This window comes from Bos indicus, chromosome 5, assembly GCF_029378745.1.
Source record: "Bos indicus isolate NIAB-ARS_2022 breed Sahiwal x Tharparkar chromosome 5, NIAB-ARS_B.indTharparkar_mat_pri_1.0, whole genome shotgun sequence".
Taxonomy (NCBI): domain Eukaryota; kingdom Metazoa; phylum Chordata; class Mammalia; order Artiodactyla; family Bovidae; genus Bos; species Bos indicus.
This window is the reverse complement of record NC_091764.1, coordinates 107,402,742-107,430,598: the sequence shown is the minus strand read 5'-3', so window position 1 is coordinate 107,430,598 and position 27,857 is coordinate 107,402,742. Positions and strand designations below refer to the sequence as shown.

At 51.9% G+C, this 27,857-nt stretch overlaps 4 protein-coding genes and 1 long non-coding RNA gene across 13 annotated transcripts in view; 3 read left to right on the top strand and 2 right to left on the bottom strand.

The window, feature by feature from the left end:
• The first annotated feature begins 4 nt into the window (after nt 1–4).
• LOC139183226 (uncharacterized) lies at nt 5–2,474 on the top strand. Of its 3 annotated transcripts, none has more exons than XR_011566791.1 (4): nt 5–73; nt 263–342; nt 418–547; nt 2,360–2,474. It is a non-coding gene; the product is annotated as an uncharacterized lncRNA (long non-coding RNA). The 3 variants fall into 3 exon arrangements; XR_011566790.1 differs by having other exon boundaries at nt 6–73; nt 266–342; XR_011566789.1 differs by lacking the exon at nt 5–73 and having other exon boundaries at nt 148–342.
• FOXM1 (forkhead box M1) lies at nt 515–14,513 on the bottom strand. Of its 3 annotated transcripts, XM_019961698.2 has the most exons (10): nt 14,374–14,513; nt 14,043–14,127; nt 12,107–12,655; nt 11,331–11,482; nt 9,537–9,737; nt 7,810–7,938; nt 7,002–7,046; nt 6,356–6,425; nt 6,040–6,209; nt 515–2,489 (listed from the first exon to the last, which is right to left on the bottom strand). In XM_019961698.2, the coding sequence occupies exons 3-10, from the start codon at nt 12,609–12,611 to the stop codon at nt 1,476–1,478; spliced, it is 2,286 nt and encodes a 761-aa protein (XP_019817257.2). In that variant the 5' UTR covers nt 12,612–12,655; nt 14,043–14,127; nt 14,374–14,513; the 3' UTR covers nt 515–1,475. The 3 variants fall into 3 exon arrangements, with proteins under 3 accessions (XP_019817257.2, XP_070646396.1, XP_070646397.1); XM_070790295.1 differs by lacking the exon at nt 7,002–7,046; XM_070790296.1 differs by lacking the exons at nt 515–2,489; nt 6,040–6,209 and having other exon boundaries at nt 6,361–7,046.
• On the bottom strand, nt 12,624–17,664 carry LOC139183047 (proline-rich protein 2-like). Its single transcript, XM_070788789.1, has 4 exons — nt 17,645–17,664; nt 14,290–15,028; nt 14,043–14,127; nt 12,624–12,655 (listed from the first exon to the last, which is right to left on the bottom strand). The coding sequence occupies exons 1-4, from the start codon at nt 17,662–17,664 to the stop codon at nt 12,624–12,626; spliced, it is 876 nt and encodes a 291-aa protein (XP_070644890.1).
• Nucleotides 14,639–24,190, top strand: RHNO1 (RAD9-HUS1-RAD1 interacting nuclear orphan 1). Of its 2 annotated transcripts, none has more exons than XM_019961697.2 (3): nt 14,639–14,716; nt 21,116–21,370; nt 22,962–24,190. In XM_019961697.2, the coding sequence occupies exons 2-3, from the start codon at nt 21,200–21,202 to the stop codon at nt 23,514–23,516; spliced, it is 726 nt and encodes a 241-aa protein (XP_019817256.2). In that variant the 5' UTR covers nt 14,639–14,716; nt 21,116–21,199; the 3' UTR covers nt 23,517–24,190. The 2 variants fall into 2 exon arrangements, with proteins under 2 accessions (XP_019817256.2, XP_070646395.1); XM_070790294.1 differs by lacking the exon at nt 14,639–14,716 and adding an exon at nt 14,736–14,809.
• Nucleotides 24,191–25,150: 960 nt separating this feature from the next.
• The window catches only part of TULP3 (TUB like protein 3), a 30,020-nt gene continuing 27,313 nt past the window's right edge, over nt 25,151–27,857 (top strand). Inside the window, exon 1 of one of the 4 annotated variants that reach the window (XM_019961694.2) lies at nt 25,151–25,260. In XM_019961694.2, the coding sequence (XP_019817253.2) occupies nt 25,220–25,260 (41 nt within the window). In that variant the 5' untranslated portion in view covers nt 25,151–25,219. Of the gene's footprint in view, nt 25,306–27,857 lie in introns of all 4 variants that reach the window. The other 3 variants (XM_070790293.1, XM_019961693.2, XM_070790292.1) reach the window with 3 other exon arrangements.

The following is a 27,857-nucleotide window of genomic DNA, read 5'->3' as shown; positions in this document are numbered from 1 at the left end:
GCAACGCAGGGAGGAGGCCCTTACCCCTCCCTGGGAGGGCTCACCTGTCCCTTAGTACCTGGCTGCCTTTCAGGTGAGGTGGGTGGGGGATAGAACTTGTAACAGGAGCTGCTTCAGGGGAGGGATTTCTTGCTAGGAAGGCAGGGGGAGAAAGGCAGGGTCGCTGGCTCGCAGGCATCCTTCCCTAACGTTGGGGGCTGGGGGGTTGCTGGGTAGGCCTCTCTCTTAGGGAGCTCTCTCCAAAAGGCCCAAATTCCTCCAGCAGGTTCAGAGATCCCGAAAAGAGGACTGTTATGAGGGACCAGCATGGGAGACCTGCAGCTGACTGCTGAGTTAGAGGAGGTACCAGGGTGGGGATGGGGGTGGGGTGTGGGGAGTGCGGTGACCAGGCTGAAGCCCTCTGCACTCTCCTTCCAGGGCCCTCAAGCCTTGCATCTTCCCCATCGCCAGGTTCACTGTCACACGCTTTCCTTCCCAGCCCCTCCTCACGCCGCAGGGACCAGACACCAGCGCGCACAGACCAGCACGTGCCCTTGGGCTTTATTGGGTAGGTAGTTACAGTAGTGTTCTGGAGCCGGGGCCTGTGTACGTGGTCAGCAGGGACCCAGGGCGGCTCTCTACGAAGCAGTGGTGCCAGCTAAGGTGGGCAGGCAGGCCAGGTAAGGCGGGCAGGCTGGCTGGCCTCCACCTTCTGTCGTGTCTCTCTGGCATGATTAGGTTCCTGATCAGAGAAACGTCTCTTGGGCATGTGGGGGCAGCCACTCTGGTCCAGGTACTTCCACCCCCACCTCAACTCTTGACCCATAATAAGGGCCCCCTTTACCAGGATTTCTTCGTGCAGGAAAGCTGACTTGGAAATGGGGGCTGGTGGGAGGGAAGAGCAGTGCGAGGCACCCTGGCAGGCAGACCCGCTCCTCTGGGCACCCACTGCGAGGAACTCTCGAGGGAGGGGCCCCGAAGGAACCGTGCATTGCAGCCCTCCCGCCTCCAGGAGCCAAAAGCAAGGGACAGAAGCAAACTGGAACCCCCGCCCCGTCATCCTACCCCTCTTCTGGCAGTCTCTGGATAATGATCTAAGAAGATAGGCTTACGTTTATAATTAGAGGATAATTTGGAGCATATACACTATTTACAAGGGCCACCTTGCATGCAGCAGGGAAGGCGGAGGGATGTTGTTGGGCACAGATGCCAACGGTCTGGGGGCCCCTCCTCCCTTCTCACCCTGTTTCTGCTGTTCCCACCCTCAGTGCCTGGTGGGGAGTTGGGGGCATAGAGACCAGCCCCCAGGACCTTGCTGCTTGCAGAAGGCCCAGGAGTGGCTCAGACAGGGCGCCTGCTGTAGCATCGCCAGTCCGGGGAGTGGGGCACTGGGCGAGTGGATGGCCCCTGCAGACTGTCCTCGCAGAGGACTCGGAAGGCCGGCCCCCGAGCGCCTGGAGAGTGAGTGGATGGCTTGAGGGGCAGGAGCCCTGCCTCTACCGCAGGTCAGGAATGCACTGAGTCCAGCCAACGCTGCCGGGGCCCAGCAGGTCCTCCTCCAGGCCAGGGAAGCTGATGTCCAGCAAGATTTTGCTGAGGCTGTCATTCATCGTGTCCAGGATCAGGCCCTCGGTCAGAGAGCGGTTGGCCGAGAGGCCGGCCACCTGCGGCTCGGGGGAACCCGGCTTGGGGACCTCCATGTCGGAGGGCAGGCAGCTGCCGAAGGGGTCAGTGGCGAGGTCAAAGGGTTCGGAATTGAGGAGCTCTCGGGGGGAGTCAAAGAGGGGGACGCTTTTCAGAGGGGTGGCACTGAGATCCGCGAGCTCCAGGGAGCCCGGCAGGGGGCCAAAGGCACCCTGGGGGGTTCGTACGGGGCTGAAGTCGAGCCCCCCGACTTTGGCTGGGGGTGTGAGCCTCCAGGACTCAGGGGTCGTGGGGAGGGCAGATTTGCTGGGGGTGGAGGAGGTGGGCAGCATCTCCTTAATGGGTGTCTTAAAGGGGCCTCCGTCTTCTGGCGGGGAGCCGGGCTGGCAGGTAGGCTGCGGGGGCCCTGCCAGGGCTGGTTGGGGAGCCCCCGGGCCCTCGGAGAGGAGCAGCTCAGGCTCCTCCAGGCGGGGCGGCACGAGGTGCTGTTTCCTCCGAGACCGGCTCATCTCCCGCCCCTCCCTGCGTTTGATCACCAGCAGGTCGGAGACACGGCGGGTGGGGGACCTGGACCCAGTGCTGGAGGACTTCTTGGGCCTGGGGGTTGGGGAGCAGGACGAGTCCTCCCAGGAGTGGGATGACTCTTCCTTGACCGATGGGCAGGGTGAAGGCCACGCTTCAAGGGGTGGGCTCTCGACTTTGATGGGCCTCCCTAGATGTGGTGTCTCCTCCCCAGGATGGACGTCTTCCTCCTTGATGGACGGGACAGGAAGCAGAGGAGAGAGTCCTTCCGCGAGGAGTAGCTTCTCCTCTGTCACCGGTCCTGCCGTGGGCAGAGAGGCCACCCCCTCATCCGCTAGCAGCACCTGGAAGGGAAGCAGGACACGCTGAAAGGGAGCCCCACAGAGGCCATCAGGCACCGGGGCGAGGTGGGGGGCGGGACACAAGCTTATCACTGAGACGAATGACGTGCTGGTTTGGTGCCGTTCCTCTTGTCTTCAAGGTCTTGAAGACTATTAAATATGAGACCGTGTGATGAAGGTGGTGGTTTAATTCTGGGGGCAAAAAGAGCATTTTCTATGGTGCTGGTGTAATTAGCACCCATCCAAGAGAAAATAAAAGTGGATGTCTGTTTCATACAAGGACTTAAACAGAAAAACTAAAACCATTCAAATCCTGAAAGGAAATCTAGAGATGTACTCTCTAGAGTACGTTTATAATCTGAGGGTCAGCAGTAGGATAAACCTTCTAAACCAAGACTGGAACTCCAGAAGCTGTAAAAGAGAAGAGCGACATATTTGACTATATAAAAATAGAAATCTTACTGTGGCAAGAGAGATCATAAAGTTAAGAAGCAAGCAAGAGGAGTAAAAAATATCTGAAAATACCAAGTTATACACTTTTTAACAAATCCCTGTAAGAAGACAGTCCGTGATGTAAATAAGCATCTCACAGTGAACAATTCCAAGTGACTGAGCGTGGTGAGCGGCTGCTGACTTACGCATAAGGAGAAGATGAAATGAAATAAGCAAGTATCCTTCACACACTGGACATGGGCAAATATTGTAAAAGGGTGATGATACCAATTGCCAGCAAATGGGTCTTGTTGGTATGTATGTGAGTTACCACAGATTTTTCTTAAAATCAATCCTGCAGTATTTAATAAACTTTAAAACACTTGCCCCCTCGGCAATCTCATGTCTTGTTCTCTACCCACAGAAATAAAAGCACCAGCAAGAAAGATACTTGCAAAGGTATTTATTACAATGTTGGTCATAGGGCAGAAAAAGCCTGAAAAAATGTGCCCATGACAGCAGAATGGTTAGAAAATTTATGGCAAAGTCACATCATGGACTATTATGTGCCATGAAAAAATAGTGAATAAGGAGCTTCCCTGGTGATCCAGAATCCGCCTTCCAATGCAGGGGACCTGAGTTCGACCCCTGGTTGGCGAGCTAAGATCCCACATCCCTGGAGGCCAAAAAACCAAGACATAAAATAGAAGCAATATTGTAACAAATACAATAAAGACTTAAAAAAAAAAGGTCCACATTAAAAAAATATATATATTAAAAAAAAAAAAAAGTGAATTAGAGCGATGCCAAGTGATTGGAAGAATTTCCATGGGGAAGAAAGTGTAATACGACCCCACTGTCGAAGCTCCGGGTGGTGTGTGAGTATGTGTATCATGGTTACGGTGATCCATGTACGCAGAGCATGCTAAGAGCGTGAATGAGTCATGGGAGAAGGCGTGCTAAACTGTCAACATGGCTTATCACGGGGAGCAGGGGGGACATGGGGAAGGTGAGGAGAGGCAAAATGAAGGAGGAAAAACTACAAGACTGCATCGAAACAAAAACACTATCCATGCTACAATCACATGAATGCATTTAAGGAAAATTATCTACGCTGGTATGTATACTTTTATGTATACAATGCTGGACTGGAAGAAGCACAAGCTGGAATCAAGATTGCCGGGAGAAATATCAATAACCTCAGATATGCAGATGACACCAATCTTATGGCAGAAAGTGAAGAGGAACTCAAAAGCCTCTTGATGAAAGTGAAAGAGGAGAGTGAAAAAGTTGGCTTAAAGCTCAACATTCAGAAAACGAAGATCATGGCATCTGGTCCCAACATTTCATGGGAAATAGATGGGGAAACAGTGGAAACAGTGTCAGACTTTATTTTTGGGGGCTACAAAATCACTGCAGATGGTGATAGCAGCCATGAAATTAAAAGACACTTACTCCTTGGAAGAAAAGTTATGAGCAACCTAGATAGCATATTCAAAAGCAGAGACATTACTTTGCCAACAAAGGTCCATCTAGTCAAGGCTATAGTCATGTATGGATGTGAGAGTTGGACTGTGAAGAAGGCTGAGCGCTGAAGAATTGATGCTTTTGAACTGTGGTGTTGGAGACGACTCTTGAGAGGCCCTTGGACTGCAAGGAGATTCAACCAGTCCATTCTGAAGGAGATCAGCCCTGGGTGTTCTTTGGAATGAATGATGCTAAAGCTGAAACTCCAGTACTTTGGCCACCTCATGCAAAGAGTTGACTCATTGGAAAAGACTCTGATGCTGGGAGGGATTGGGGGCAGGAGAAGAAGGGGATGACAGAGGATGAGATGGCTGGATGGCATCACTGACTCGATGGACTTGAGTTTGAGTGAACTCCGGGAGTTGGTGATGGACAGGGAGGCCTGGCGTGCTGCGATTCATGGGGTCGCAAAGAGTCAGACACGACTGAGCGACTGAACTGAACTGAAAGTGATATTTTTAAATTAAAAAACAAAAGCAAACCCAAGTCTCTTTATCTGAAATTGCAGCTACTTCCATCTCTGAGAAAGGGGCAGAGGGGCCCTTCCTTAATTTGTTACGGGCCAGGTCCTGCTCACAGATTCTTCTCTATGTCATGGTGGGGGTGTAACTTGCCCTCTCCAGCATTCCAGCTCGACTGCTGATCTCAGCCAGGAGCAGCTCTCCCCAGGGGACTCTCAGCAACACCAGAAGATGTCCTAACTGTCACACCAGGCGGTGCTCCTGGTATCCAGCAAAGAGACCATGGATGCGGTTGCTAAGCATCCCTCAGGGCACAGGGTGCACCTCGCCCTCACAAAGCACTGTGCATGCTCAGTCGCCTCAGACTCTTTACCACCCCATGGACTGTAGCCCACCAGGCTCCTCTATCCATGGGATTTTCCAGGCAGGAACACTGAAGTGGGTTGCCATTTCCTTCTCCAGGGGATCTTCCCACCCAGGGATCGAACTCGAGTGTCTTACGTCTCCGGCACTGGCAGGCTGGTACTTTACCACTAGCGCCACCTGGGAAGCCCTGAATGTCAGCTGTTTGGAGGTCGAGAAACCCAGGGCTAGACTGTCCAGCCACTCTATGGTTGTGACTGGGCGTGCCCCAGGCCATGCCCTTTACAAGGCCCTCTCCACACTGCTGCCCCGACCTACTTCTTAAGCCTGCTTCCCTAGTGAACTCTTCCTGAACCGTCCAAGCCCATCTCCTATAACAATCACCCTCATCTCAATTCTCACAAACTCATCAGGCACATGTGGGCCTTCTAACATCGCTTACATTGTAAAGTTCCTTTTTATTGGGAATTTTTTTTTTTAAGGATAGTTTACTAGGATTTTTTTTTTTTAAGGCTATGCTGAGTGTCATGCAGGATCTTAGTTTTTTGACCAGGGATCAAACCCATGCCCTCTGCACTGGGAGTGTGGAGTCTTAACCACTGGACCACCAGGGAAGTCCCTAACAAGTTCCTTTTTGGCTCTAACACTATTGCATTTTCCTGTGCGTCGATACCTGGTCTACCCACTAAATTTACAAGCTTCTCAACGGACACGAAGCAGAGCCCGTCACGGACTGGAGTCTTTCCTCGGAGAAGACCTAAGGCACTGACCTTGGGGGCGATGCGGACTCGCTTGCTGTGGCGGGCAAGCTCTGAGAGCGAGGCCGCCAGGGGCAAGGGCACCTTGACCGAGGGCTGCAGCACCAGCGACGGGTTCGCGGGGAACTGGATGGGCACCAGGTATGAGCTGACCCGCGGCAGTAGTGGCTTCATCTTCCGCCCTGGGGGAACACGATGGGTCGGGAGCAAGGTCCAGGGCCGGGTCCCCTCCCAGCCCTGGGTTCTTTGCTCTCCTTCCCTGGGCCCTGACTCCCGCATCTGCCCCCCTGTGGGTGTGCCCAGGGACCAGGCCTCCCCCTGTACTAACGTGCACCCAGGGGGAGTTCGGTTTTGATGGCCACGTTCCGGCGGAGATCAGGGTTGGGCCGTTTCTGCTGCTGTTTGGGACAGAGAGGGAGAGAGACAGACCTGGGTCAGGAGGGCAGGGGGACTGGGTAGGGGACCCCACCAGCTGCTCCGGGACCGGGCATGGAGTGGACCGACCGCCTGCTCCGGGACCGGGCACGGAGTGGACCGACCGCCTGGTCCCAGGAAGGTGGCAGCAGAGGCACAGGGCGGCGGGCGATCCTCCCACCTCATCTAGGTGTCCTCACCCCCAGGGTGCAAAGCATGGAGCTCTAGGAGGGCAAAGAAAAGCCAGGTAGAGAAGAGAGAGCAACGGCTGCCCATTGGACCTGTGCCGTGCACCTCATCAGCATCCTTTGGTGAGCCTGTGGCGGGTCCCCCTGCCACATGCTGCTCTGCTCAGGCCACCTTGATGAGTCCACGGGAGTGGGAGGCGGTGGCGGTCACCAGTGTTCTGATGCCCAGAAGCAAGGCTCTGCGTTCAGGGCTGGCAGGCGCACGGCCACAGGCTCCCATCTCCGGCTAACACCTTGTCCCTGTCACCGAAGCCATGCTGAGCGTGGAGGGGTAACAAGGCTGAGCCCCGAGCGGGAGGGAAAGAACCTTACTGATTCCGAGTGCTCGGGCGAGTGTGCAGACCCTGGGTCCAGTGGCTGGTGGTGGATGGGCATCGTGGGAGAGAAATGAGACCAAGTTACCACCAGTGCAGTCAAGCTGACCAGATGGATACACCTACTCCGGATGGACGCCCAGGGCCACCCTCAACTATGGGCTCTCCCGGGACAGTGGAGGCAGCTAGTGGCAGCCTTGTGGGCACTCTGAAGCCCCAAAGTGATCACTTCTGACGAGAGATTCTGTAGGCTCCGTTTCTACTCTCCACTGTAAAGATCGGCTTTTTAACCCCATGTTTCCTAGACTTTCTAAGAATCACCTGAGATTCTTGCTAAAAACACTCCTGGGCTCATCCCAGGCCTACTGAATCAGAAGCCCCAAGAGGGGCTTGGGAGGCTGTATTTTAAGAAGTATCCTAGGCAGTTCTTATCACAGGGCAGTAGGGGCCACCCTGCCCCAGGAGGTCCCCTTTCTGGAAGAGGAAGTCCTCTCTGGGGCCTGGTCTAGCAGAGAAGGTGCTGTTCCTTAGGGGATGGTTGGCCCTTAACTCTGCCCTTAGCAGACAAGCTCATCCCAAGGAGGACTTGCTTCTTTCTTATTTTTTGGTGGAGAGGAAAGTTTGCTTTATTTAGGATGCTGGCAGCTGGGGTTGGGGTGGGGCGGGGCGGGGGGCGTGGAAGGATGGATTCCTATCCAAAGTTTGGCTGCCTGCCCCCCACTTCCCCACCAAGGACTTGTTTTCTTTTGAGATGGACATCATGGCCTCCAGCACTGGCTCTGTTTGGACAAAACCAGTACACTTACCTTAAATACCTGGTCAAGTGTCAGGTAGCGATTGGCACTGGGGTGAATGGTCCAGAAGGAGACCTTGCCGTTGGCAGATGTCTCACGGACGAACATGTCATGTAGAGAGAGGTTGTGGCGGATGGAGTTCTGAAAGTAGAGGACACAGCTCATCAGCTACTCTGTCCTGGGAGCGCCACCTCTGATGGCCCCGAGGAGGTTAGCCCCTGGCTTCGTGTCTCATAACCTTGCTTGCTGGCTGCTCTTGGGACTGTCCGCTTGGTAGGCTAGGTGACCTGAGCCACCAACCCAGCTGTCTAGTAGGGACAGAGACCGGGGCTGTTGCTGAGGTGGTGATAAAGCAGAGACCTGGACAGCTGTTGGGGGCTGGGAAAGATGAGTGAGGCTGTGGCAATAACCGGTAGCCAGAGAGGTGGGGGGAGAAATTACAATGCTGGGGAGTTCCCTGGTGCGCCAGCAGTTAGGACGCGGTGCTCTCACTGCTGGGGCCCAGGTTCAAAGCCTGGTCGGGGGACTGAGATCCTGCAAGTCACAAGGTGCAGCAAAAAAATAAAAAAGAAATCGGGAAGCTGGGGAATTTAGTTGAGGTGAGAGTGTGAGGCTGAGAGTTCTGCTGTGACCTAGATGTCCACTGATAGATGAATGGATAAAGAAGTTACAGTACATATATACAGCGGAATATTACTTGGCCACGAAAAGGAACACATTTAAGTCATTTGCAGAGACGTGGATGAACCTAGAGCCTGTTATAGAGTGAACTGAGTCAGAAAGAAAAAAATAAACATCGTCTATTAACATATATATATGGACTCTAGAAAAATGGTACAGACGAACCTAGCTGCAGGGCAGGAATAGAGACAGAGACGTCGAGAGCAGACTGGTGGAAATGGTGGGGAAGGGGAGGGTGGGATGAACTGGGGGAGCAGCACTGACACATGCTGACATGTGCCTGACATATGCCTCCATGCGTAAGACAGCCAGCCAGAGGGAAGCTGCAGAATAGCATAGGGAGCTCAGCTTGGTGCTCTGCGATGACTGAGAGGGCTGGGCTGGGGTCAGGGGGGAGGCTCAAGAGGGAGGGGATATATGTATATAGCTGATTCATGTTGTTGAACAAGAGAAACCCACACAATATTGTAAAGCAGCTATGTGCAAATTAAAAATAAGTAAATAAATAAAAACTATAAAAAAGATTCCTGCTGTGGGGAAAACAATCCAAAAGCCCCTTGGCTTGGGACAGAGCATCCGTAGGGCCCCTGAGCTGTGGCTATGAGACCTGCATGAGCTATGGCTCCAGGGCATGTTTTCCCATGAACATGAGGCAGAGAACATCCCCACCTACTGGAGAAGAGATGTGACTTTACAGGAGGTGAACCTTGGATCTTGCGGCTCCCAGATTATTTTTTTTTCATCAATATCTTTTCATAAAGCTACCTAGACACTCTAACCGCTATTCAGTGTAGCTTAGAAGTGGGCTCTGAGCGTCACTGAAGAGTGTGCATTACCCAGGGAGCGACAGATGAAGTGGCTGCAGGGCTCTTACTGATGGTTTTGCCCGGATTCAGTAGGGTCAAGTCTCAGTCCAAAAGATACGACTATTGTTTCCGGTTCTAGCATCATCGGCACTTAACTCCTCCCCCCGCACCAGACACAGACTACCACTCTGCTGTGCAGACAAAACGACAGGCCTGGGCGACCTAGACTGTGGTTGTTGCGGGACATGATACCTTCCAGCCTGGCTTGGCGATGTGCTTGAAATAGGGGAAGTGGTCCTCGATCCAAGAGTAGATGTCTTTCAGGGTCATGCGCTTCCTCTCTGTGCTGTTGATGGCAAATTGTATCATGGCCATGTAGGAGTATGGGGGTCGTTCAGACACGGAGTCCGGCCAGGGTGCCGACGCTCCAGGGGGCCTCTCCACCTGAGGGCTCTGAGAAGCCAGAGGGAAAGAAAAATAGGCCATGAAAGGAGGGGTCACAAGGCCTCCCCTGCCCCACCCCCACCTTAAGAACACTCTCTAGAGAAAGCTTTTCTCCCACAGACCGGAACAGAAACAAACTCATCCGAGACCACTGTTCTATAGAAGAGAACTTTAGGATCAGGAAGGATTTTGGAGACGATCCCATCTAGTCTCTGAACACAGGACCACTTCTCTGTCATCGGTCATTTTGTTGAGAATATTGCCCGGTAATAAACAGAAGTCCATCTAGTCATTGCTGGTTGAAACCTTTCAGGAAAGTCTGGGCATATATTATGACCTTAAAGCACCGATCGTATGTTAAAACTATACCCGTTTTTCAGACCTCAGGGTTGAGGGACCTAGGTCTTAGTCCGATTCCTGCTCCTGATGTGATGTGAACAAACCCATCTCCTTTCAGTGTTTGTAGAACAGAAATATTCCCCAAAGTGTGGGCAGACAAAGGTCAGCAATGCACACATCTGGATAAGTCTGAGGCAAAGATCTGATCATCCATGTTTAAAAAGATTGAGCTATAACTTCAGGGAATTCCCTGGCGGTCCAGTGGTTAGGACTGTGCTTTTACTACCAGGGGTGTGGGTTCAATCCCTGGTCAGGGAACCAAGATCCTATAAGTTGCGAGGTGCAGCCACAACAAAACCCGAAAAATCAACTCCCTGCTTTGGGAATTCCCTAGAGGTCCAGTGGTTAGGGCTTGGCAATTTCATTGTGGTGGCCTGGGTTCGATCCCTGGTCGGGGAACTGTTATAAGATCCCACAAGCTATGAGGCACAGCCCCCTTTCCCCTCAAAAAAACTGAGCCATAACTTTATAAAGTACACAAGTTTTAAGTGAACAGCTCAATTTTCACTTATGCACACATTCACGTAAATTTTCCCCTTTAAAAATTATTGACGGGACTTCCCTGGCAGTCTAGTGGTTAAACCCCACATTTCCAAAGCAGGAGGCAAGAGTTTGATCTCTGGTGGGAGAGCTAAAATCTCCACATGCTGCTGACAAGGCCAAAAAAACCCCACCAAATCTGTTGAATGAGGAATTAAGGGTATATATGAAGAGCAACCATGAAAAATAAACCCAGACCACACAAATGGGTCAAATCAATTTTGATTGGAGAGGTATTTAAAATTCACAACTCATTTTATTTGCTGTTAATTTGTCTTCTAATAAAGCAATCTTGTTAAAAATGCTGTACTCCTTTTCCACTGTCGGAATACCTCTTTAAAGTTCAAGGGGCTTTCTGAACTCAGGCCTCTTCATTAGTCCCTGAATACTAAGTACCTGCTAAGGATAGAGTGTTAAACCCAGTGCTGACAGGGTACAGGGTGAGCCAGAGGAATCTGCCCTCAAGGAAATTTCCCAGATAGGGGTAGCAGGGAAGATCCCAGGCAGAAAGGGAGCTCCAAATTATGCAGAATAACACTAAATAAAGTGCTAACATGAAAACTTGGCAATTCTGCTCCACAGCCTACTTGACCTACTTCCCTTCTTAGAAATTCCCTGTACTGGCTCTGACTGCCCTGGTGGGGGACAGGACTGTTCATTCACCTTGGCCTGACTCTGCTCCAGGTGACGATTCTCCTTTTCTTCCACCTCTTGCTTGATGCTGCAGGAGCCCAGCCCGTCGGAAGTCATCTTTCCAAGCCACTGGATGTTGGTCAAGCTGTTGTCCAGGGGGCAGCTGGCTGCCTCACCGCCAGCTACAGGGGAGACAACCCAAGACACCACTTCGGTGCCCGATTCCCTGCCTGGCAGGTCCACCGAGACTGGCAGTTAGGCATCACCTCTCCAGGTGATGACTGCGATCAGGGATCACCTCTCCAGGACCTCTGCCCTTAAGCACAGGGATTGCGCATGCTGAATCTACGGTGCCCTTTTAGGATTTCAGGAGAAATTCAGGAGCAGGGCTCAAGTTGCATTTCAACCTGAGCCACCCTGAGCCTCAGAGATTGGTCAAGGCAACCTTACAAAAAGCATGATCGAACATCTCAACAAAGTAAGTCATTTTTCCATCTCGTGTTTCTCCTTTATTAAGATGGAGAAAGATTCCTACTTCCTTATGTGGTCACTGCAAAGGAGAAATAGAATAATAAACAAATCCTTTTCCAATATAAAGAAGGCAACAGAATGCTGAATTACATTGCAACCCTGTCGACAGGGCCCAAAGATCTGGGTCAAGGTTTCAGCATGAAGGAAGGCAAGACTTTCCCCCAGTTCAGGCAGACACCTGTGTGTGTGCCCTAGGTATCAGCATGGCTGACTATGGTCCTTACACCAGAGAGCGAAGGCTGGCTCCTCCCCCCTTTGCCTTACGGACCACATACCACAGTTCTTCCATTTCTGCCCAGGAAGGGCTCCCGCTGGTCTTGGAAGATTCTCATCCCCAGTTGCAGACTTTGGTCCCAGGGTCTCGGTGATCACTTCTGTCCTCTTGGGGTCCTTGCTGGTTTGGGCTTGATGCTGGGGTCCTGGAGGGGGAGTGGGGGCTCCCCCACAGCTGATGAGGATGAACTTGTTGGGCCCACTGCTGCCACTCTCCTTCCCTTTGGCGGTCAGTGCTGTGATGATGCTCTGGATGTTGGCATTGTTGGGGACGACCACCACTTGGGTGTTGGGCATGGTTGGGTGGTTCAGGATCTTGATTCCGGCTGGAAACTTGCAGGGGTTGGGCTCTGCCACCTCCTTGGGGGCTTGCGCTTGAGCAGGCTCTTGTTGGGCAGGGGGCCCCTTCGGCTCCTCCTCTGCTGTGTCACCTGGAGCATTGTGAACAGGAAGGGGCAGCCTCCGTCTTTTGAGAATCAATGGCCTACGGGGGCTAGTTTTCATCATGAATCTGCGCTTTCACTCTCCATTGAGCATCACAAGCGTGGACCCTGCAAAGGGCAAGGGTCAGTGGGAGGTCAAAGGTTTGTTAGGCTGAGAAGGAGGTTCTGTTAGGGAGGGGTCTTCCTCATCATGTGACCAGGAGTGTGAACCCACAGGCCCAGGTGAATGCTCCCTGGGTCTCTGCAAGGACCGCGGACTATAAGGAGATGAGTTCTATAGACAAAACTGAAGCAAACAAGAAATTCAAAGGGGGAAAGTGGGATAAGGTTGGCTGTAGGTCCACATAGTCAAGGCTCTGGAAGATGAAGAATGTTTTGGGAATTCCCTGGTGGTTCAGCCCGTTAGGACTCTGCACTTTCACTGCCAAGGGTGTGGGTTCAACCACTGGCTGGGGAACTGAGATCTGCAAGCCCTGGGGCATGGCCAAAAGGAATGTTCAGCTACAGAAACAAGCGGAGAAGCTACAAAAATGTGGAAATGTCTCTTCTTGCCTAGTCTAACACAGACCACTTGCGGTAACTGTCAGGATGAGGACCCTGGAACAGGCCATCCTGACAGAACTCTGATCCCAGGATCCATTCTAGCATAGACCACTTGGTCTGAGCCCGAAGAATCAGAGGAAAAAGGCAGATTGTACCATTATACTACTGTCACACCGTTGAAGAAATCATCTCCCAGTGCACAAGACTTCAGACAGAAGGGAAACTGCTCTATTCAACACCCAGAGTAATGCTGAGGGGTGACATCGTTTCATGGACTATTATGCTAGCACTGATCTTAAAAAAAAGTATATACATTTTTTTCTTTCACAATTTGCAAACTATTTATATAGCGACATTTTAGTACGTGCATATGCTTGTTCATATTTCAACTTTCTAAGCATGTTACCATCTTGCTTAACTTCTCTTCCAGAACCAAGACTATAATCCTTGTCTCCTGACTAGTGCTGTGCATTAAGGAAGAGTTTTATCTTTTAAAAATTGTGTTTTGTTGATTTTGACAGATCCATGGCATACTCTACTATTGTGTGAAGTAGTGAAATTCTGCTGAGAGGTACTTTGAGAGACAGAATAACTGTCTGCCTCGTCTTTAGAATATCTGCAATCTCCCTAGAAATGACTGTCACGCTCGTCTGACATTTGCCACCTGCTTAGAGGTCACAGACCCTCTCCACTCTGCTGCCTCCCTTTCCTTTATATCTAGGTTTCCTCTACCTTCAAATCTCAGTTTTACTTCCACCTCCTATCTCTTCCGCCCTCCCTTCCTCCCTCCACCCATCAATCAGTAGATGCTAGTATTTTTTCCTCGCCCCCAAAAAGATATTTTCCTGGTCTAAAGCGTCTTAATTTTTCCTTCTACTCTGACCAGCTTACTTGCTACCATTGCCAACACTTTCTAGCCGGGAGATTTCCGGAGCGGCTCCCGGGGACTCACCATCATCCAGACCAGGGCAAGGCTGCGGGGGTCTCTGGAACCCGGAGGAGGGTCCTGGGACAGGGCGCAGTGGAGACTGGGTTACCTAGAAGGGAGAGCACCTGGGCTCAGGGGAGAGTGCGAGCCGCGGCAACCAGCGCAGTAAGCTTAGAGGGACCCCAGCCCCAGGGGAAAGGCTGGGGGGCTTAGTGGGAGAGGTGAGGGGGGGGTGGGGGCCCGGGAGGCTGGATGCAGCAGCACGGCGCACTGTCGCCAGTCCCCCGCAACCCCCTGGCCGGAGCCAGCTCTCCGCGCCCGCCGGCCCCGGGCCTCCAGCCAGTCGCCCACTCACCTCGCTGCACCGTCGGCTCCGGGCGGCTCGGCGCTGCTCCGACCTGCGGGCCTGACCGAGACCCCGGCTGCGGGGCGGGGAATCCCGGGATCCCGGCGGGGGAGGGGAGGGGGGGGAGGGTGTCCCAGGCCCGGGCCGGGGGTGGGGTCCCGCTCTGGGGCTTTCAGTTTGTTCCGCTGTTTGAAATTGGCGCCGGCGGAGCGTTGCGGTCACGTGACGAGCGTGACCAATCAGCGTCGGCTTTGTATCCGCGTTCGGCCGGGACGCCGGCGGCGGGCGGGGCTCCGGGCCGGGAGGGCGGGAGAGGCGGGCGTATCGGTGGCGGCGGCGGCGGGACGGGCAGGTGAGGCGGCGCCGCGGGGCCGGCGAGGTGGGCGGGTGGATCGTCTGCCTCGGTGGGCAGGCAGGGCGGACCGATCGGCGGCGGGTGAGGCCGGTGAGGCGAGCCGAGCGGCGTGCTGACCGGGCGGCCGGGCCGAGCGGCGGCGGGTGGGGCCGTAGGCTCGTGGCGGGAGGGCGCAGGAGGGCTCCGCGGTGGGACGCGAGGGACCCCGGGGGACAGTAGGGACCCCCGGCCGCCCCGTGCTCTCCCCCGGTCCCCGGTTTCTCGCTGCGGGGGTACTGTCCCCCGTCGACCTCCCGGGCAGCGAGCGTCCTGGCCCCCCGAGCAGCCCGAAGCGGGCTACGACCCCCTCGCTCTGGTTCCTTCCTTAAAAATGATCGCGCACGCCGCGGACCTTCGCCTCCGCTCCGAATCTTGGAGCTCTGATCTCCTCCCGCCCGGTCCCTCGCCGTCTTTTCTTTGTAGTAATGGACTTTGTTTTGCTTATTTAGCACGTTTTTAGTTGAGCGCCTGCCATGTGCTGGGCGGCTCTGGGATGCAGTGGCGGGGCGAGATACTGGCGTCTTTCTTCCGAGCTTACAGTCTGTAGGGAGGTAGGAGGGGCTCACACAAGCTCCCGTCGAGTTGCGTATTTAAGCAAATGAAGAATTACAGCTGTGAAGTAGTAACAGAGCTCAGGGATAACTGAGTATGTAAATAAGGAGATCTTGCCTTAAGTTAGGTGAGAAAGGCATTTCTTTTCTTTCTTTTTTAAAAAAATATTTATTTATTTGGCTGCACCAGGTCTTAGTTGTAGCCTGGGGCATCTAGTTCCTGACCAGGGATCTCACCCGTGCCCCTTGCTTTGGGAGCGCAGAGTCTCAGCCGCTGGACCTCACCACCCCCGCAACCCCCGCCTCCCCCAGGGAAGTACCCAGAAAGGCATTTCTGATGAACTGACTGAAAGCTTGGTCTGAGATCTGAGGCCGTTATGCAAACAAGGGAAGGAGACACTCCAGGACAAGGGAATTGAGGGGGTACAAAGACGCTTACTCCTTGGAAGGAAAGTTATGACCAACCTAGATAGCATATTCAAAAGCAGAGACATTACTTTGCCAACAAAGGTCCGTCTAGTCAAGGCTATGGTTTTTCCAGTAGTCATGTATGGATGTGAGAGTTGGACTGTGAAGAAAGCTGAGCGCGGAAGAATTGATGCTTTTGAACTGTGGTGTTGGAGAAGACTCTTGAGAGTCCCTTGGACTGCAAGGAGATCCAACCAGTCCATTCTGAAGGAGATCAGTCCTGGTTGTTCTTTGGAAGGAATGATGCTAGAGCTGAAACTCCAGTACTTTGGCGACCTCATGCGAAGAGTTGACTCATTGGAAAAGACTGATGCTGGGAGGGATTGGGGGCAGGAGGAGAAGGGGACGACAGAGGATGAGATGGCTGGATGGCATCACTGACTCGATGGACATGAGTTTGGGTGAACTCCGGGAGCTGGTGATGGACAGGGAGGCCTGGCGTGCTGCGATTCATGGGGTCACAAAGAGTCGGACACGACTGAGTGACTGAGCTGAAGGACCATATGACAGGAGGAAGCAGGGGCAGCACAAAGGCTGAAGAATATATCTGAGGGGTTTGAGCTAAGCGACAAGGGCGGACTGTGGGCGATGACACTGGAACCAGAGCAACAGGGCCTGAGCCACCACGGAGGAGTTTCGTTCTTGCCCCAAACAAACGTTTCAAGCAGGAGGGAGTGGAGATCAGCTTTGCATTTCCAAAACGTCCCCCGGCAGGGGGTGCCAGAGGTTAGGGTAGACCAGTTAGACTACTGCATTACACCAGGCCATAATTATTGGAACTTCGGGTAGTGGAGAGAAGGAGAGAAGGGTAGGGTAATAGTATTATTTTTCACACAGGAGAAATGCTTTTTATCAAATTTTGAGTTGCATCTAACAAGTCTCAAAAGTAGATTGCCATTGATTGTGATCCCACATTTAATCCTGAACTATATCACTGAATCCCATACATCTAAGCTCCACCCCTCCACAAGTATAATTGTCATAGCACATTATGTTAGTTTTAGGTGTACAACATAATGATTTGGTATTTATTATACATTGCAAAGTGATCACAATAAGTCTAGTTACCACCCATCATCATAGTGACAAAAACTTTTTGCCTTGTCATGAGAACTTAAAAAAAAATATATCTTTATGTATTTGGCTATGCTGGGTCTTAGTTGCATCACGTGGGATCTAGTTTCTGACCAGGGATCGAACCTGGGCCCCTGCATTGGGAGTGTGGAGTCTTAGTCACTAGACCACCAGGGAAGTCCTGTGATGAAAACTTTTTAAGTTTATTTTCTTGGCAACTCTCAGATTTGAAATACAATACTGACTATAGTGACCACAATGTATATTACATTCTGTGCGTGTGTGCTAAGTCGCTTCGGTCGTGTCTGACTCTTATGCAACTGTAGCGCATAGACTGTACATGAACTGTAGCTCCATGGACTGTAGCCCACTTGTCTCCTCTGTTCGTGGGGATTCTCCAGGCAAGAATACTGGAGTGGGTTGCCATGCCCTCCTCCAGGGGAGCTTCCTGACCCAGAGATTGAACCCACATCTCTCTCTTACATTTCTTACATTGGCAAGCGGGTTCTTTACCACTGGTGCCACCTGGGAAGCCCCATATTACATCCTACGGTGTATTTGTTTTATAACTGGAAGTTTGTACCTCTTGACCTCCGTCATTTATTTTGCCTACCCCTCAACTGCCCTCCCCAAGAGAAGAGTATTTTTATTTTAGAAATTTGCCTTTGTTAGTATTTTGAAAAGAACTATTTATTTATTTGGCTGCCCCAGGTCTTAGTTGTGGTATATGGGATCCAGTTCCCCAACCAAAGACGGAACCTGGGCCCCCTGCATTGAGTCTTAACTCACCTACTTTGAGGTGGTTATAGACATGTAAGCGGGTGATTGCCTGAGAAAGGTGTACAGAGTGAGGCAGGCTCCAAAACCCAGCAGAGGGTGAGGCCCCTGTAGCGAAAGGGACCGACCTCTGGTTATAGCAAAAAGGGTGCAGATGTGTGGCTGCTTCCTGGAAGCTGAGGGTGTTTCCTTTGATGCCTCCTGTGTTCTTTGTGTAGGAGGAAGTAAGGCAGTTGGTTGGGAGAGGAGTTCTAAAGTTTTAAGATGATCTTTGTGGGGAAAATGAGTTGATCAGGACACAGTAGGACTGCTAAACAGTGTGGGGTCCCCATGAGGCTGGGGACTTTGAGTGTGCTGTTGACTGGAGCACTGCTCACTGGAAATATTGCCACCACTGTCATCTCTCCGCTGGCTCCATGGAGGCCTTCTAACTTGCTTCTTTGCTCCCTTTGTCCATGCCCCCTCTTCTCAGTGGCTCAGACGGTAAAGTGTCTGCCTGCAATGCAGGAGACCCCGGTTCAATCCCTGGGTTGGGAAGATCTCCTGGAGAAGAAAATGGCAGCCCACTCCAATATTCTTGCCTGGAAAATCCCATGGACAGAGGAGCTACAGTCCATGGGGCTGCAAAGAGTCGGACATTACTGAGCGACTTCCCTTTCACTTTCCTCTTCCCAACCCACCTTTCCTTACAAAGCACCAAGAGTTATTTTGTAAGAGTATAAATCGGATTATGTTCCTTCCCTGTCCTGAACCCTGCAGCGACTTCCTAGCACACTGAGAATAATGCAACCCAGGCCTTGACCTTGCCTTGACCTTGTGTCATGTGAACTGGCTTCACTTCCTTCCACTCTCCAGTCTAGCCGGGCTGAGCCTTACTGCTTCCTGAGCGAGTCAGGCACAGTCCCATCTGGCAGTCTTTGCACTTACTGTTCTTTCAGTCTGCAATATTCTTTCTCACATCTTTCCTTTGTCCGCTTGTTCTCATTTCTGCCTTCAGGTCTTTGCTCAAATATCGTTTTTGAGATAGGCCTTGCCAGACAACCCTGTCTCAAATAGGCCTGGGTCACCTCAGCCTTGAATGCCAATTTCACTTTTCTCGGTACCTCTAATCACTCCCTCAACTAGATGTAAGCACCACGAGGGCAGGGATTTAATTTTGTAACCTGGTATATATTTCCAGCACCCGTAACTGCCCAGAACACAGTAGGCACTCAGTAAATATGTGTTGAATGAATGAATGAGCAAATGGATGTATTTCCTACCTGCGCTCTCCCTAAAATGTTAGATTCCGGAGGGTAGAGACTTCGTCCTTATTTTTCTTCACCTGATTCTCCACTGCCTAGTAACACAGATCAGAGCGTGTGGCTTTGTTGTTCACTGAATGAAGGGTCATGGCTATCTGATGGAACCCGCCTGTTCTGCCGTGTGACTGTCTCTCCTCGATGCCTGGTGGCCCCTCCCATTGCTAGATTTCCTGGACACCGTCTCAGACTTTTCATTAGCCGGTGGGGCCTGTTGACCCTGCCTCTGCCTCCAGCCTCCCATCTCTACTGACACAGCCTGGGTGCAGGCCCCAGCGGTTCTCAGACAACACAATAACCTTACTGGTCCCTCTGCTTCCAGGACACTTGCTCTCGCCTCTGTTGCCTGGAAGATCTGTCTTAAGACAAAAGCACACAGAAAAAATTATGGTACCTATGAGACAACTGAAAATGTGAACACTGGATATTTACTATTTAAGGAATTTGCACATTCAAACATATGAATGTATGTAAATACACGAATACTAACTGCAAGGAGATCCAACCAGTCCATTCTGAAGGAGATCAGCCCTGGGATTTCTTTGGAAGGAATGATGCTAAAGCTGAAACTCCAGTACTTTGGCGACCTCATGCGAAGAGTTGACTCATTGGAAAAGACTCTGATGCTGGGAGGGACTGGGGGCAGGAGGAGAAGGGGACAACAGAGGATGAGATGGCTGGATGGCATCACTGACTCGATGGACGTGAGTCTGAGTGAACTCTGGGAGTTGGTGATGGACAGGGAGGCCTGGCGTGCTGCAATTCATGGGGTCGCAAAGAGTCGGACATGACTGAGTGACTGAACTGAACTGAACTGGATAGTATGTAAATAAGTATATTTAATACATTAGTATATAAATATGTATAATACCTATAAGTGAGGTGAAAGTCACTAAGTCGTGTCTGACTCTTTGCGACCCCATGGACTATATAGTCCATGGAATTCTGCAGGCCAGAATACTGGAGTGGGTAGCCTTTCCCTTCTCCAGGGGATCTTCCCAACCCAGGGTTCGAACCCAGGTCTCCCGCATTGCAGACAGATTCTCTACTAGCTGAGCCACAAGGGAAGCCCGTATAATACCTATAGTTTTCAAATATTTATATGGGTTGTGTTACTAGGAATGATATCATGACTGGGAATATCATGTTTTGAGAATTATAAATCGGTAGGGGAAATGGATGGGGTGTGGATGGGTTGTGACTGGTCGTGGGTTTAAGGCTGTTGGAGCTGAGTGATGGGCACATAGCAGCTCGTGTTATTAACTTTGTTTTTTTTTTCCTGTGTTCAAAATCAGCTGGGGTAAAAGTTGAAAAAAGAAATGCAAGTGTGACGATATCTGTCCGCTTGAGAATCTGCCCTGACTACTTAGGCCAGAGTCCAAACTCAGGTGGTCCACCTGGTTTTCCGACCTGGTCCTGATACCACGTCGAGCCTGTGTTCTTTTGTCTTCTCCTGCCCTGTGTCCAGCTCCATGCGGTCCCTGGGTTCACCGAGCTCCTCACGTCTCTGCTTTGTGTGTGCTGCTCCTCAGCCTGGAGCTGCCCCCAGCCCCCACCCTCACCCCTCGTTTTTTGGCTTTTCCTGCCCTTCTGTACCTAGGTCAGGTGTGACCCTCCCCAGAGAGCCTCCCCGGGGGCAGTGGAGGGAAGCACGGCTCCCATTATTGTAACTGCCTCCCTCTGCTAGACTTTCAGGTCTTTGAAGACAGGCACGGGCCGTGTCTGTACACGTGGTTGCTGCTAAGTCACTTCAGTCGTGTCTGACTCTGTGTGACACCATAGACGGCAGCCCACTAGGCTCCTCTGTCCCTGGGATTCTCCAGTATTCTCCATACTGGAGTGGGTTGCCATTTCCTTCTCCAATGCATGAAAGTGAAAAGTGAAAGTGAAGTCACTCAGTACAAGTGATTGGCACCCCATAAATGATGATGCAATAAGTGGTTATTCATCTTTGAACTCCTAGCACCCAGCAGGGTGCTTAGGCCGCGCTTGATAAGTTTTCACTGGGGCGATGTTTGTTGAGTGGGAAGTGCTGTGTGTTGCAGCTGTAGGAAGCTGGGCTAGGTATGCCAGCCCACCCCTTATGGTAGGGCTGCAAGCTGCTAGCAGAAATGGCTGGCAGAGTGTGAGGAGGAGCTGGGGAATCACCGGGTTGTTTTCTCCTGGCATTTGTTTCTTCTCTGCAGGCATGGGTTGGAAGTGGAGCCTCTCCCCGGACCTGCCGACAGCCAGCATCATGCAGTTGCTAACTGCTCTTCTCTCACCCGTTGATGCCTCCCAGGAAAAAGCGCCGCCAAGCTGCCCAGAAACCCCAGCTGCTATTCCACCAACAACCACTGGAGGCCCCCAAACACCGCTGTCGATCTCCCCAGCTTCCCGTGGTCACCCACACTAGACAGGTGCCCAGCAAGCCTGTGGACCACAACACCATCACTTCCTGGGTAGGGTTCCTGCCTTGATTTCTGCTCTGCCAGGCTTCTCAGAGTGCATACTCTGCCCCGTGACCAGGGCTGCCAAAGAATTTAGGAGCCTCATGGACTCAGGGACAAGGAGGCAGTGCTCACTTTCCCTCCGTCCTCAGCCGTCTTCTCTGCTGCATCTTTTCGCCTAAGTTCAGGCTGGGGCATGGGTGGACTGGAATTGGAGTCTTTCCCCCACCAGTTCCCCTGAAAGAGTTCAGTATAAAAGTATCTGGTAGCCGGGTGAGAAAGTCAGATAAATGGCAGAGTGAGTGAAAAATGAGATTGTTCCCTGAGCTTCACGTGAGAGGTGGAATTTTTAGCTAAGTAGTCTATTTACTGTTTTGGGGGGGTTTTTTAATGTGGACCATTTTTAAACTCTTTATTGAATTTGTTCCAACATTTTTTCTTTTTTTTTTTTTTTCCATTTTTTCTGTTTTATGCTTTGTTTTTTTTTGGCTGGAAGGCCTGTGAGATCTTAACTCCCCAACCAGGGGTGGAATGCACACCTCCTGCCTTGGAAATGGAGAGCCCCAACTGATGGACTGCCAGGGAAGTCCCTCTGTTTACTGTTTAATGGACCAAACAGTGAAGAAAAACTCTCAGAAATGGCATGTGTTCTGTCTTGACAGTTTATAAGCTCCGGGAAGAGAACACAGCTATGGGGTATCAGAAAGTGGTGTAGCAGAAGAGCCAGACAAAAGCCTGAGCTCTGCCCCAGAGCGCCTGACAGATGTGGTGCAGGAGTACTGGGGAGAACTGGACCCCTGGCTTCAGGAGTGGGGAGGAAGCGTAGATGTTAGAGCGCTGTTGGTGGGAGGAGGCATGAGCACGTGGATGCGTACAGAGTGCTCCCCACGCGCCAGGCCCTGCTTGCTGCTCTCCATGCCTGATCTCACTCACTGGTCTGCCTTCAGCCCTTTCTTCCTACACTGGGGTCCTCTAGGTGCCAGGCGCCCTGCTAGGTGCTGGGCATCAGTGGTGAAGACGACAGCTGGGCCTGCCCTCAGAACTGAAAGGGAGATGGTTATGTGTGTTGCAGCTGTAGGGTGTGATGAAGCCAGGGAGGCTGAGTAACTTGCCCAAAGCCCTCATCCCTTCCTATGGTTATCCAGTAAGACAGACAGCGGTTGTTTTTTTTGGCCGTGCTGGGTGTTTGCCACTACACTTGGGCTTTCTCTAGTTGCAGCAAGCAGGGGCTGCTCTCCATTGTAGTGCACAGGCTTCTCACTGCGGCAGCTTCTCTTGTTGTGGAGCACGGGCTCTAGGCGCTCAAACTTCAGCAGTTGTGGCTCCTGGGTTCTAGAGCTGGACTCTGTAGTTGTGGTGCATGGATTTAGTTGCCCTACAACATGCGGGATCTTCTCGTACCAGGGATCAAACCCATGTCCCCTGCGTTGGCAGGCAGATTCTTACTCACTGTGCCACCAGGGAAGTCCCTCAGGCAGCTGTTTTAAGTCCATTGCTGTTGTGGGCCCCCATTTAGGATTCTGGTCCTCTGATGCAGTTTCCTTAGGTTTGTGTCTGGGAGTTAGCGTGCTTCACTTTTATTTCTTTCTTTTGGAATCCTTAGGTATCACCTCAGTTTGATACAACAGCAGAAAGCTGGTTCCCAGGCAAGCGGAAGCATCATCATCGAGACCATGCAAGGCGTTCAAGTCGAAAATCTACCAGCTCCAGGTTTCCATGTCTAACGTTTGAGACTCCGCAGTCTTCTGCCAGTTCAGCCACACCTGGGATCCTGGCAATCAGGGATGGCCCCAGTCAACCAGAAAAGGACATTTCCGGAAGGCCCTTGGTGCCCATGCTCAGCCCCCAGAGCTGCAGGGAGCTGTCGGCACACACATTTCCAGACTTCCCATGTGTGTTCATTCCCCCGGACATCCAGACCCCAGAATCCCCGGGGCAGGGAGAGCCCATTCCCTCTGAACTGAGGGAAAACAGCCTTCCCAGCTGTTCCCTTCACACGAGCACGCCCAAGAGCCCAGAGCCCGGGCCTGTTCTGGTTACAGACACCCCAGAGGAGAAGTACGGGATAAAGGTCACGTGGAGGAGGCGACGACACCTGTTCGCGTACCTCAGGGAGAGGGGAAAGCTGAGCAGAAGCCAGTTCCTTGTGAAAGACTGACTGATTTCCCAGACATCCGTGGTCTCAAGAAATTGACTGCTGGAGTCAAAAGGGAATTGAATTCCCAGATTTGCTTTTTAAAATATCTTGTGTCATAAACAGTTTTTAGTATCGTAAACAGTTGACTTCATATTTTTAGTGTATTAACTGTTTAACAAATTTTAAATATAACTGTTTAGAATGTCTGTAAATAAATGGCTGCAGAGTTTTAAGAGAACCCTGCTTCTGACCTACACTAATGCAGCAATACTGCCTCCCCTCCCCCCATAAATGGTCATTCTTAATTGTTCCTTTTACCCACTATCTATTCATTCTTTTAATCACCTCATTCAAAGTAATTCAGTGCACATGTTTGAGGACCAACTCAGTGACTGCTTCCTTTTTGACCCAGTACATGGAAAAACTTCAAGCAGACTGTGACTTTTCCTAGTTGAGCTGCTGTCCCTGCAGTCTTGGCTCATCTGAGAGGGCAGGGTGAAGAGAGTGTTGTAATAAATATGGTGAAGGGGGGTTGCTAGGGAGATAAAGGGGACATGATTAAGTTACTTAGGGTTGCTATGTTTTGATTTTTTTTGTTTCCAGTTGAAATAACCTGCAAATATTAACTAGGGTGGGAAAATGATTTCTTGTCCTGTTTAAAATGTATGTAAATAAATCTGTAATCTTTTCAAATACTACTTCTTACTGTTATTAATGCAGAGGGACTGTCCAGTCAACAAAATATCTTACTTTTCTTCCCACCCATACAAGTAGCTTCTCATTCCACTCCATTCCCTCAGCCTTCAGAACGTAGTCTGTGTCAGGTCCAGCCAGAGCAAGACAAGCAGGGATTATTTTCAATGTGGGGATTTGAAGCACAGATAATGAACCGGGTTTAGGGTCACACAGTGAGTGGAGGCTGGCCGGCGAGCACAGAGCTCGGCTCTCCTAGCTTGTGCCACGTTTTCTGCGTTTTAAAAACTCAAAACGTGGACGTCACACTAGCTTCGAAGTCGAACGCCGTAAAGTCAACACGCGATGAGTTTTGACAGGATGTTCTGTAGGGACCGTAAAACTGCGAATAAGTTGGGGACAAGATTTACTGGATCCGACAGCGGATCTCATTACGGGATACGGACGTTAGAAGACGGCCGGCAGGCAGTCAAGGGCGGGAGATGGAAAAGACCGTCAGGCAAGCGTGCAAAGCAAGTTCGTGGACGCCCTAAGTCTGGGCAGGACTAGGGCAGGCAGAAGGCGTCCTGCGGGTAGGGGGCGCGGCCGCTCATGGATGGGAAGGACTGCTGGGTTGGCAAGTGTGGTTCCGGGAATGTCTCGGGGTCGGAAGGGCGGCCCCCCAGGAAGCGCCCTGGGTGGTCTCTGAGTACTGACCGCAGGGGAGCGCGGGCAGCCGGGGCGCCAGGCCGCAACTGGGGTGTGGACCTCGGCTCCAGCCCAGCGGCGCATAGCAACCCGCCCTTAGCAACCCTCCAGCGGCGTCGCCGCCCCTAGAAACCCACACGCGGGGGCGGTGGGAGCGGCGGGCGCGCGGACCAATAGGCGCGGAGCGTCGGGCGTGCGGTGGCCAATTGGCGCGGAGCGGCGGGCGCGCGGACCAATGGGCGGTGGTGACAGTGTGGGGTGCGGTTGCGGGGCGGGGCGGCTGCGCCAGGCTGGCCAGGAGCTGCCGCGGGTGTGGACGCGGTCGGCGCTCGCGGGGCTGCAGGATGGAGTCGTCGCTCCGTCGCCCGGGCCCCCGCGGGGACAGGTCAGGAGCGATGGCGGCGGGCGGAGACCCAAGAGGGCCGTGGAGGTCTGGGCTGGGCGCCGAGGGGAGTGGGGGGCGGGTGGGCCGGGGGGCGCGGGGCCCCCACGCCGAGGGCCAGCTCGTGTCCAGTCGCGCCGGGACCCGCGGGGTCGGTCCGGCCTCGTCAGAACGCGTCAGCCAGGGGGTGCTCGGCCTGGGCCGGGGGTGCAGGGTGGCTCTGGGGGCCAGCAGTTGAGGGGGCGGCGGCATCCCGGCCCAGGGCGGGCTCTCCGGGTAGTCAGCGCAGGCCGGGCCAGGCGCAGGCGGGGTGGCTTCGCCTGGGCCCGCGCCCGCCTGCTGCCCTGTACCTCCTGGCGTGCGTCCGGAGCCGGGCCGACCCTGCCCTGGGTCAGCAGCTGAAACCACTCAAAAGCTGGTCGCCCGAGAGGCGTTGGTGCCGACAACACCCGTTTTTCTGTTTCATCGGGTTTTATTTACGTGAGAGCAACGCTCTGTGAAGTTGGTTCACTGCTTTTTGGTTTCTTAAGTCGAGAGAAGAACCGACATTTACAAGTATAAATATGGACGCGCAAGGCGGACATCCAGTTAAAATTCAGCATCATCCGTTGAATTCGGGTGGTGCTCGCTCTGCCATGGCTATCCGGTCAATCTTAAGTGAACGGATTTAAGGCAGTAAATTTCCCGGCTACCAGATGTTTGGTGTGACTCATGATTTTGGGGAAAAAGAAATGGAATTGACTTTGAGAGACCAAGAGGCAAAATGGTTTTTAATTCTTTGGACCTGAAGTTTCAAGGGATAATTGTCAAGTTTGTTCCTCTTTGTCTTCCCAGAGAAACCAGCTCTTTAATCTGAAAATTGACTTCAAAGAGGAATGTGTGAGTCACCAAATGTTTCTCCTGCCGTATGTTCTGTCATTGGTTAACTGACTTGTTGCCGAGAGGGGAGTGGAATGAATGTCTCTTGCTTTTTTTGGCTTCACGTTGTATGTTTTGGATGTTTTTGATGAGATACATGGATAGAGTTTTCGGTATGAGTACTTTTCAGTGTGAAGGATAGCATCTGACTTTTTAAAGTTTCGTGTGACTTTTTTTTCCTTATTCTTCTTTTGAGTGATGAGACCGTTTCCCCAGAGTTATTTTCAACAAAGTAGAAAAATTATGAGCAAATACACGGAACATTTTTCCTGTATCTGAACTATTTAGTGGAAACTGGAGATGGAATTAGAAACAGCACTCTCAGCCCCTTGGCTGAGTTAGGCGCTTGTGTTGTAGATTCCCCTGGAGATGACAGCAGTGCTTGGCCAGTGCTTGGAACCTGAGCCTTCCTGGCTCTGTGTTCCTGATACAGGATCGAAGATATGGTGGGAGAGGCTGCTCCGCGTGGTGCGACCTGGTGACCCAGAGCCGACTACGGAAGTCCTGGTCTCTGGTTTGTCCACATGCCGTGGTTTTTTTTCAGAAATGCAGCCAGTGGTGGTGGCTGGGGGTTATGTCTTGGCCAGGCTTGCTGTCCTCTTTCACCTTCTCTCTTTTTCAGATGTTTCATCAGATGAGCTAATTGTTGGTAAACAGACTTCCCCAGTGCTTGAATATGCTTAGATTAACTAATGCAAGACTACGGTGTATCTGGACATTATCAAGAGCTATAGTAAAATCCTTCTGACATCCATCGTGCATGTATTTCTCCAAATATGAAGACTTCATGAAAGCAAGAATAACCCCTGTAATACATTTCCTTTCCAAGCAAAGAGACTCAGACATTCTTTGGAATAGTTTTCATTTCCAGCTTGTCTTATTCTTTCCTGTGGAAATTGTGCTGTTTCCCCTGCCTTTGTGTCCACTGAAAGAAAAAGTTAACATCTCTTCTTACCAAGAGGGAAAGTGTGCTTGAGTTGCTCAGAGGAAGAGTGGAAGCTGTCTTCCTCTAAGTTAGAGGATTTGACGACTGGACGTGTGTGTGTGTGTGGGTGTGGGTGTGTGGGTGTGTGTGTGTGTGTGTGTTTCTCAGTCACGTCCAACTCTTTGCGACCTCATTAACTATAGCCCACCAGGCTCCTCTGTCCGTGGATTTCCCAGGCAAGAATATTGGAGTGGGTTGCCATTCCCTTCTCCAGGGGATCTCCCTCACCCAGGGATTGAACCTGGGTCTGAGGCCTTGGAAGGGGCCTTGATAATTCCCTTAGGTATGTTGAGTACAGTTAACAGTGAAATTGCTAAGGCTTCTTTCAAACTGAGACTTCCTGTGGTCTGCTTTCCTTTATTTCCTCTGAGCCAGTTCCTTAGGAAGATGCTCTTTGTATTAAGTCTGTGCTGCCTCACCAGACGTTCTTGTGCTTAGTAAGGCCTACAGCATTGTCCTGGCTTGGTTAGAGCTTGACTCCACTGATGCTTGAGAAGAGACACCCTGTCCACGTGCTGGTGGATGTGCTGTCTTTGTTGACTCTCAGTACTTGTCATGAGTCTTGATAATGAGGATTGTCATCGCTGACCCTTTGCCTTAGGACTGCTGTGACAGCACTCATGGTTAGCAGGAATGATCTCTGGAATAAAGGGATTGTACCATAGGGGTCACTGGGACCTCTGGGAGGCCCCTGTTC

Bases quoted from the DNA above. Each gene is read 5' to 3' on its own strand.
- RHNO1 (XM_019961697.2), top strand. From the start codon at position 21,200: ATGCCTCCCAGGAAAAAGCGCCGCCAAGCTGCCCAGAAACCCCAGCTG. The intron at 21,371-22,961 runs GTAGGGTTCCTG...TGGAATCCTTAG, and splicing joins ACAACACCATCACTTCCTGG to GTATCACCTCAGTTTGATAC.
- LOC139183047 (XM_070788789.1), bottom strand. From the start codon at position 17,664: ATGTCTATAACCACCTCAAA. The intron at 15,029-17,644 runs GTAGGTGAGTTA...TCGGGGGGCCAG, and splicing joins ATGTCTATAACCACCTCAAA to GACGCTCGCTGCCCGGGAGG. The intron at 14,128-14,289 runs GTGCGCCGTGCT...TCTCCCTTCTAG, and splicing joins GTTGCGGGGGACTGGCGACA to GTAACCCAGTCTCCACTGCG.
- FOXM1 (XM_019961698.2), bottom strand. From the start codon at position 12,611: ATGATGAAAACTAGCCCCCGTAGGCCATTGATTCTCAAAAGACGGAGG. The intron at 7,047-7,809 runs GTAAGTGTACTG...ATCCACCACCAG, and splicing joins CACTTGACCAGGTATTTAAG to CCACTGGACCCAGGGTCTGC. The intron at 6,210-6,355 runs GTTAGTACAGGG...GTGTTCCCCCAG, and splicing joins CGAACTCCCCCTGGGTGCAC to GGCGGAAGATGAAGCCACTA.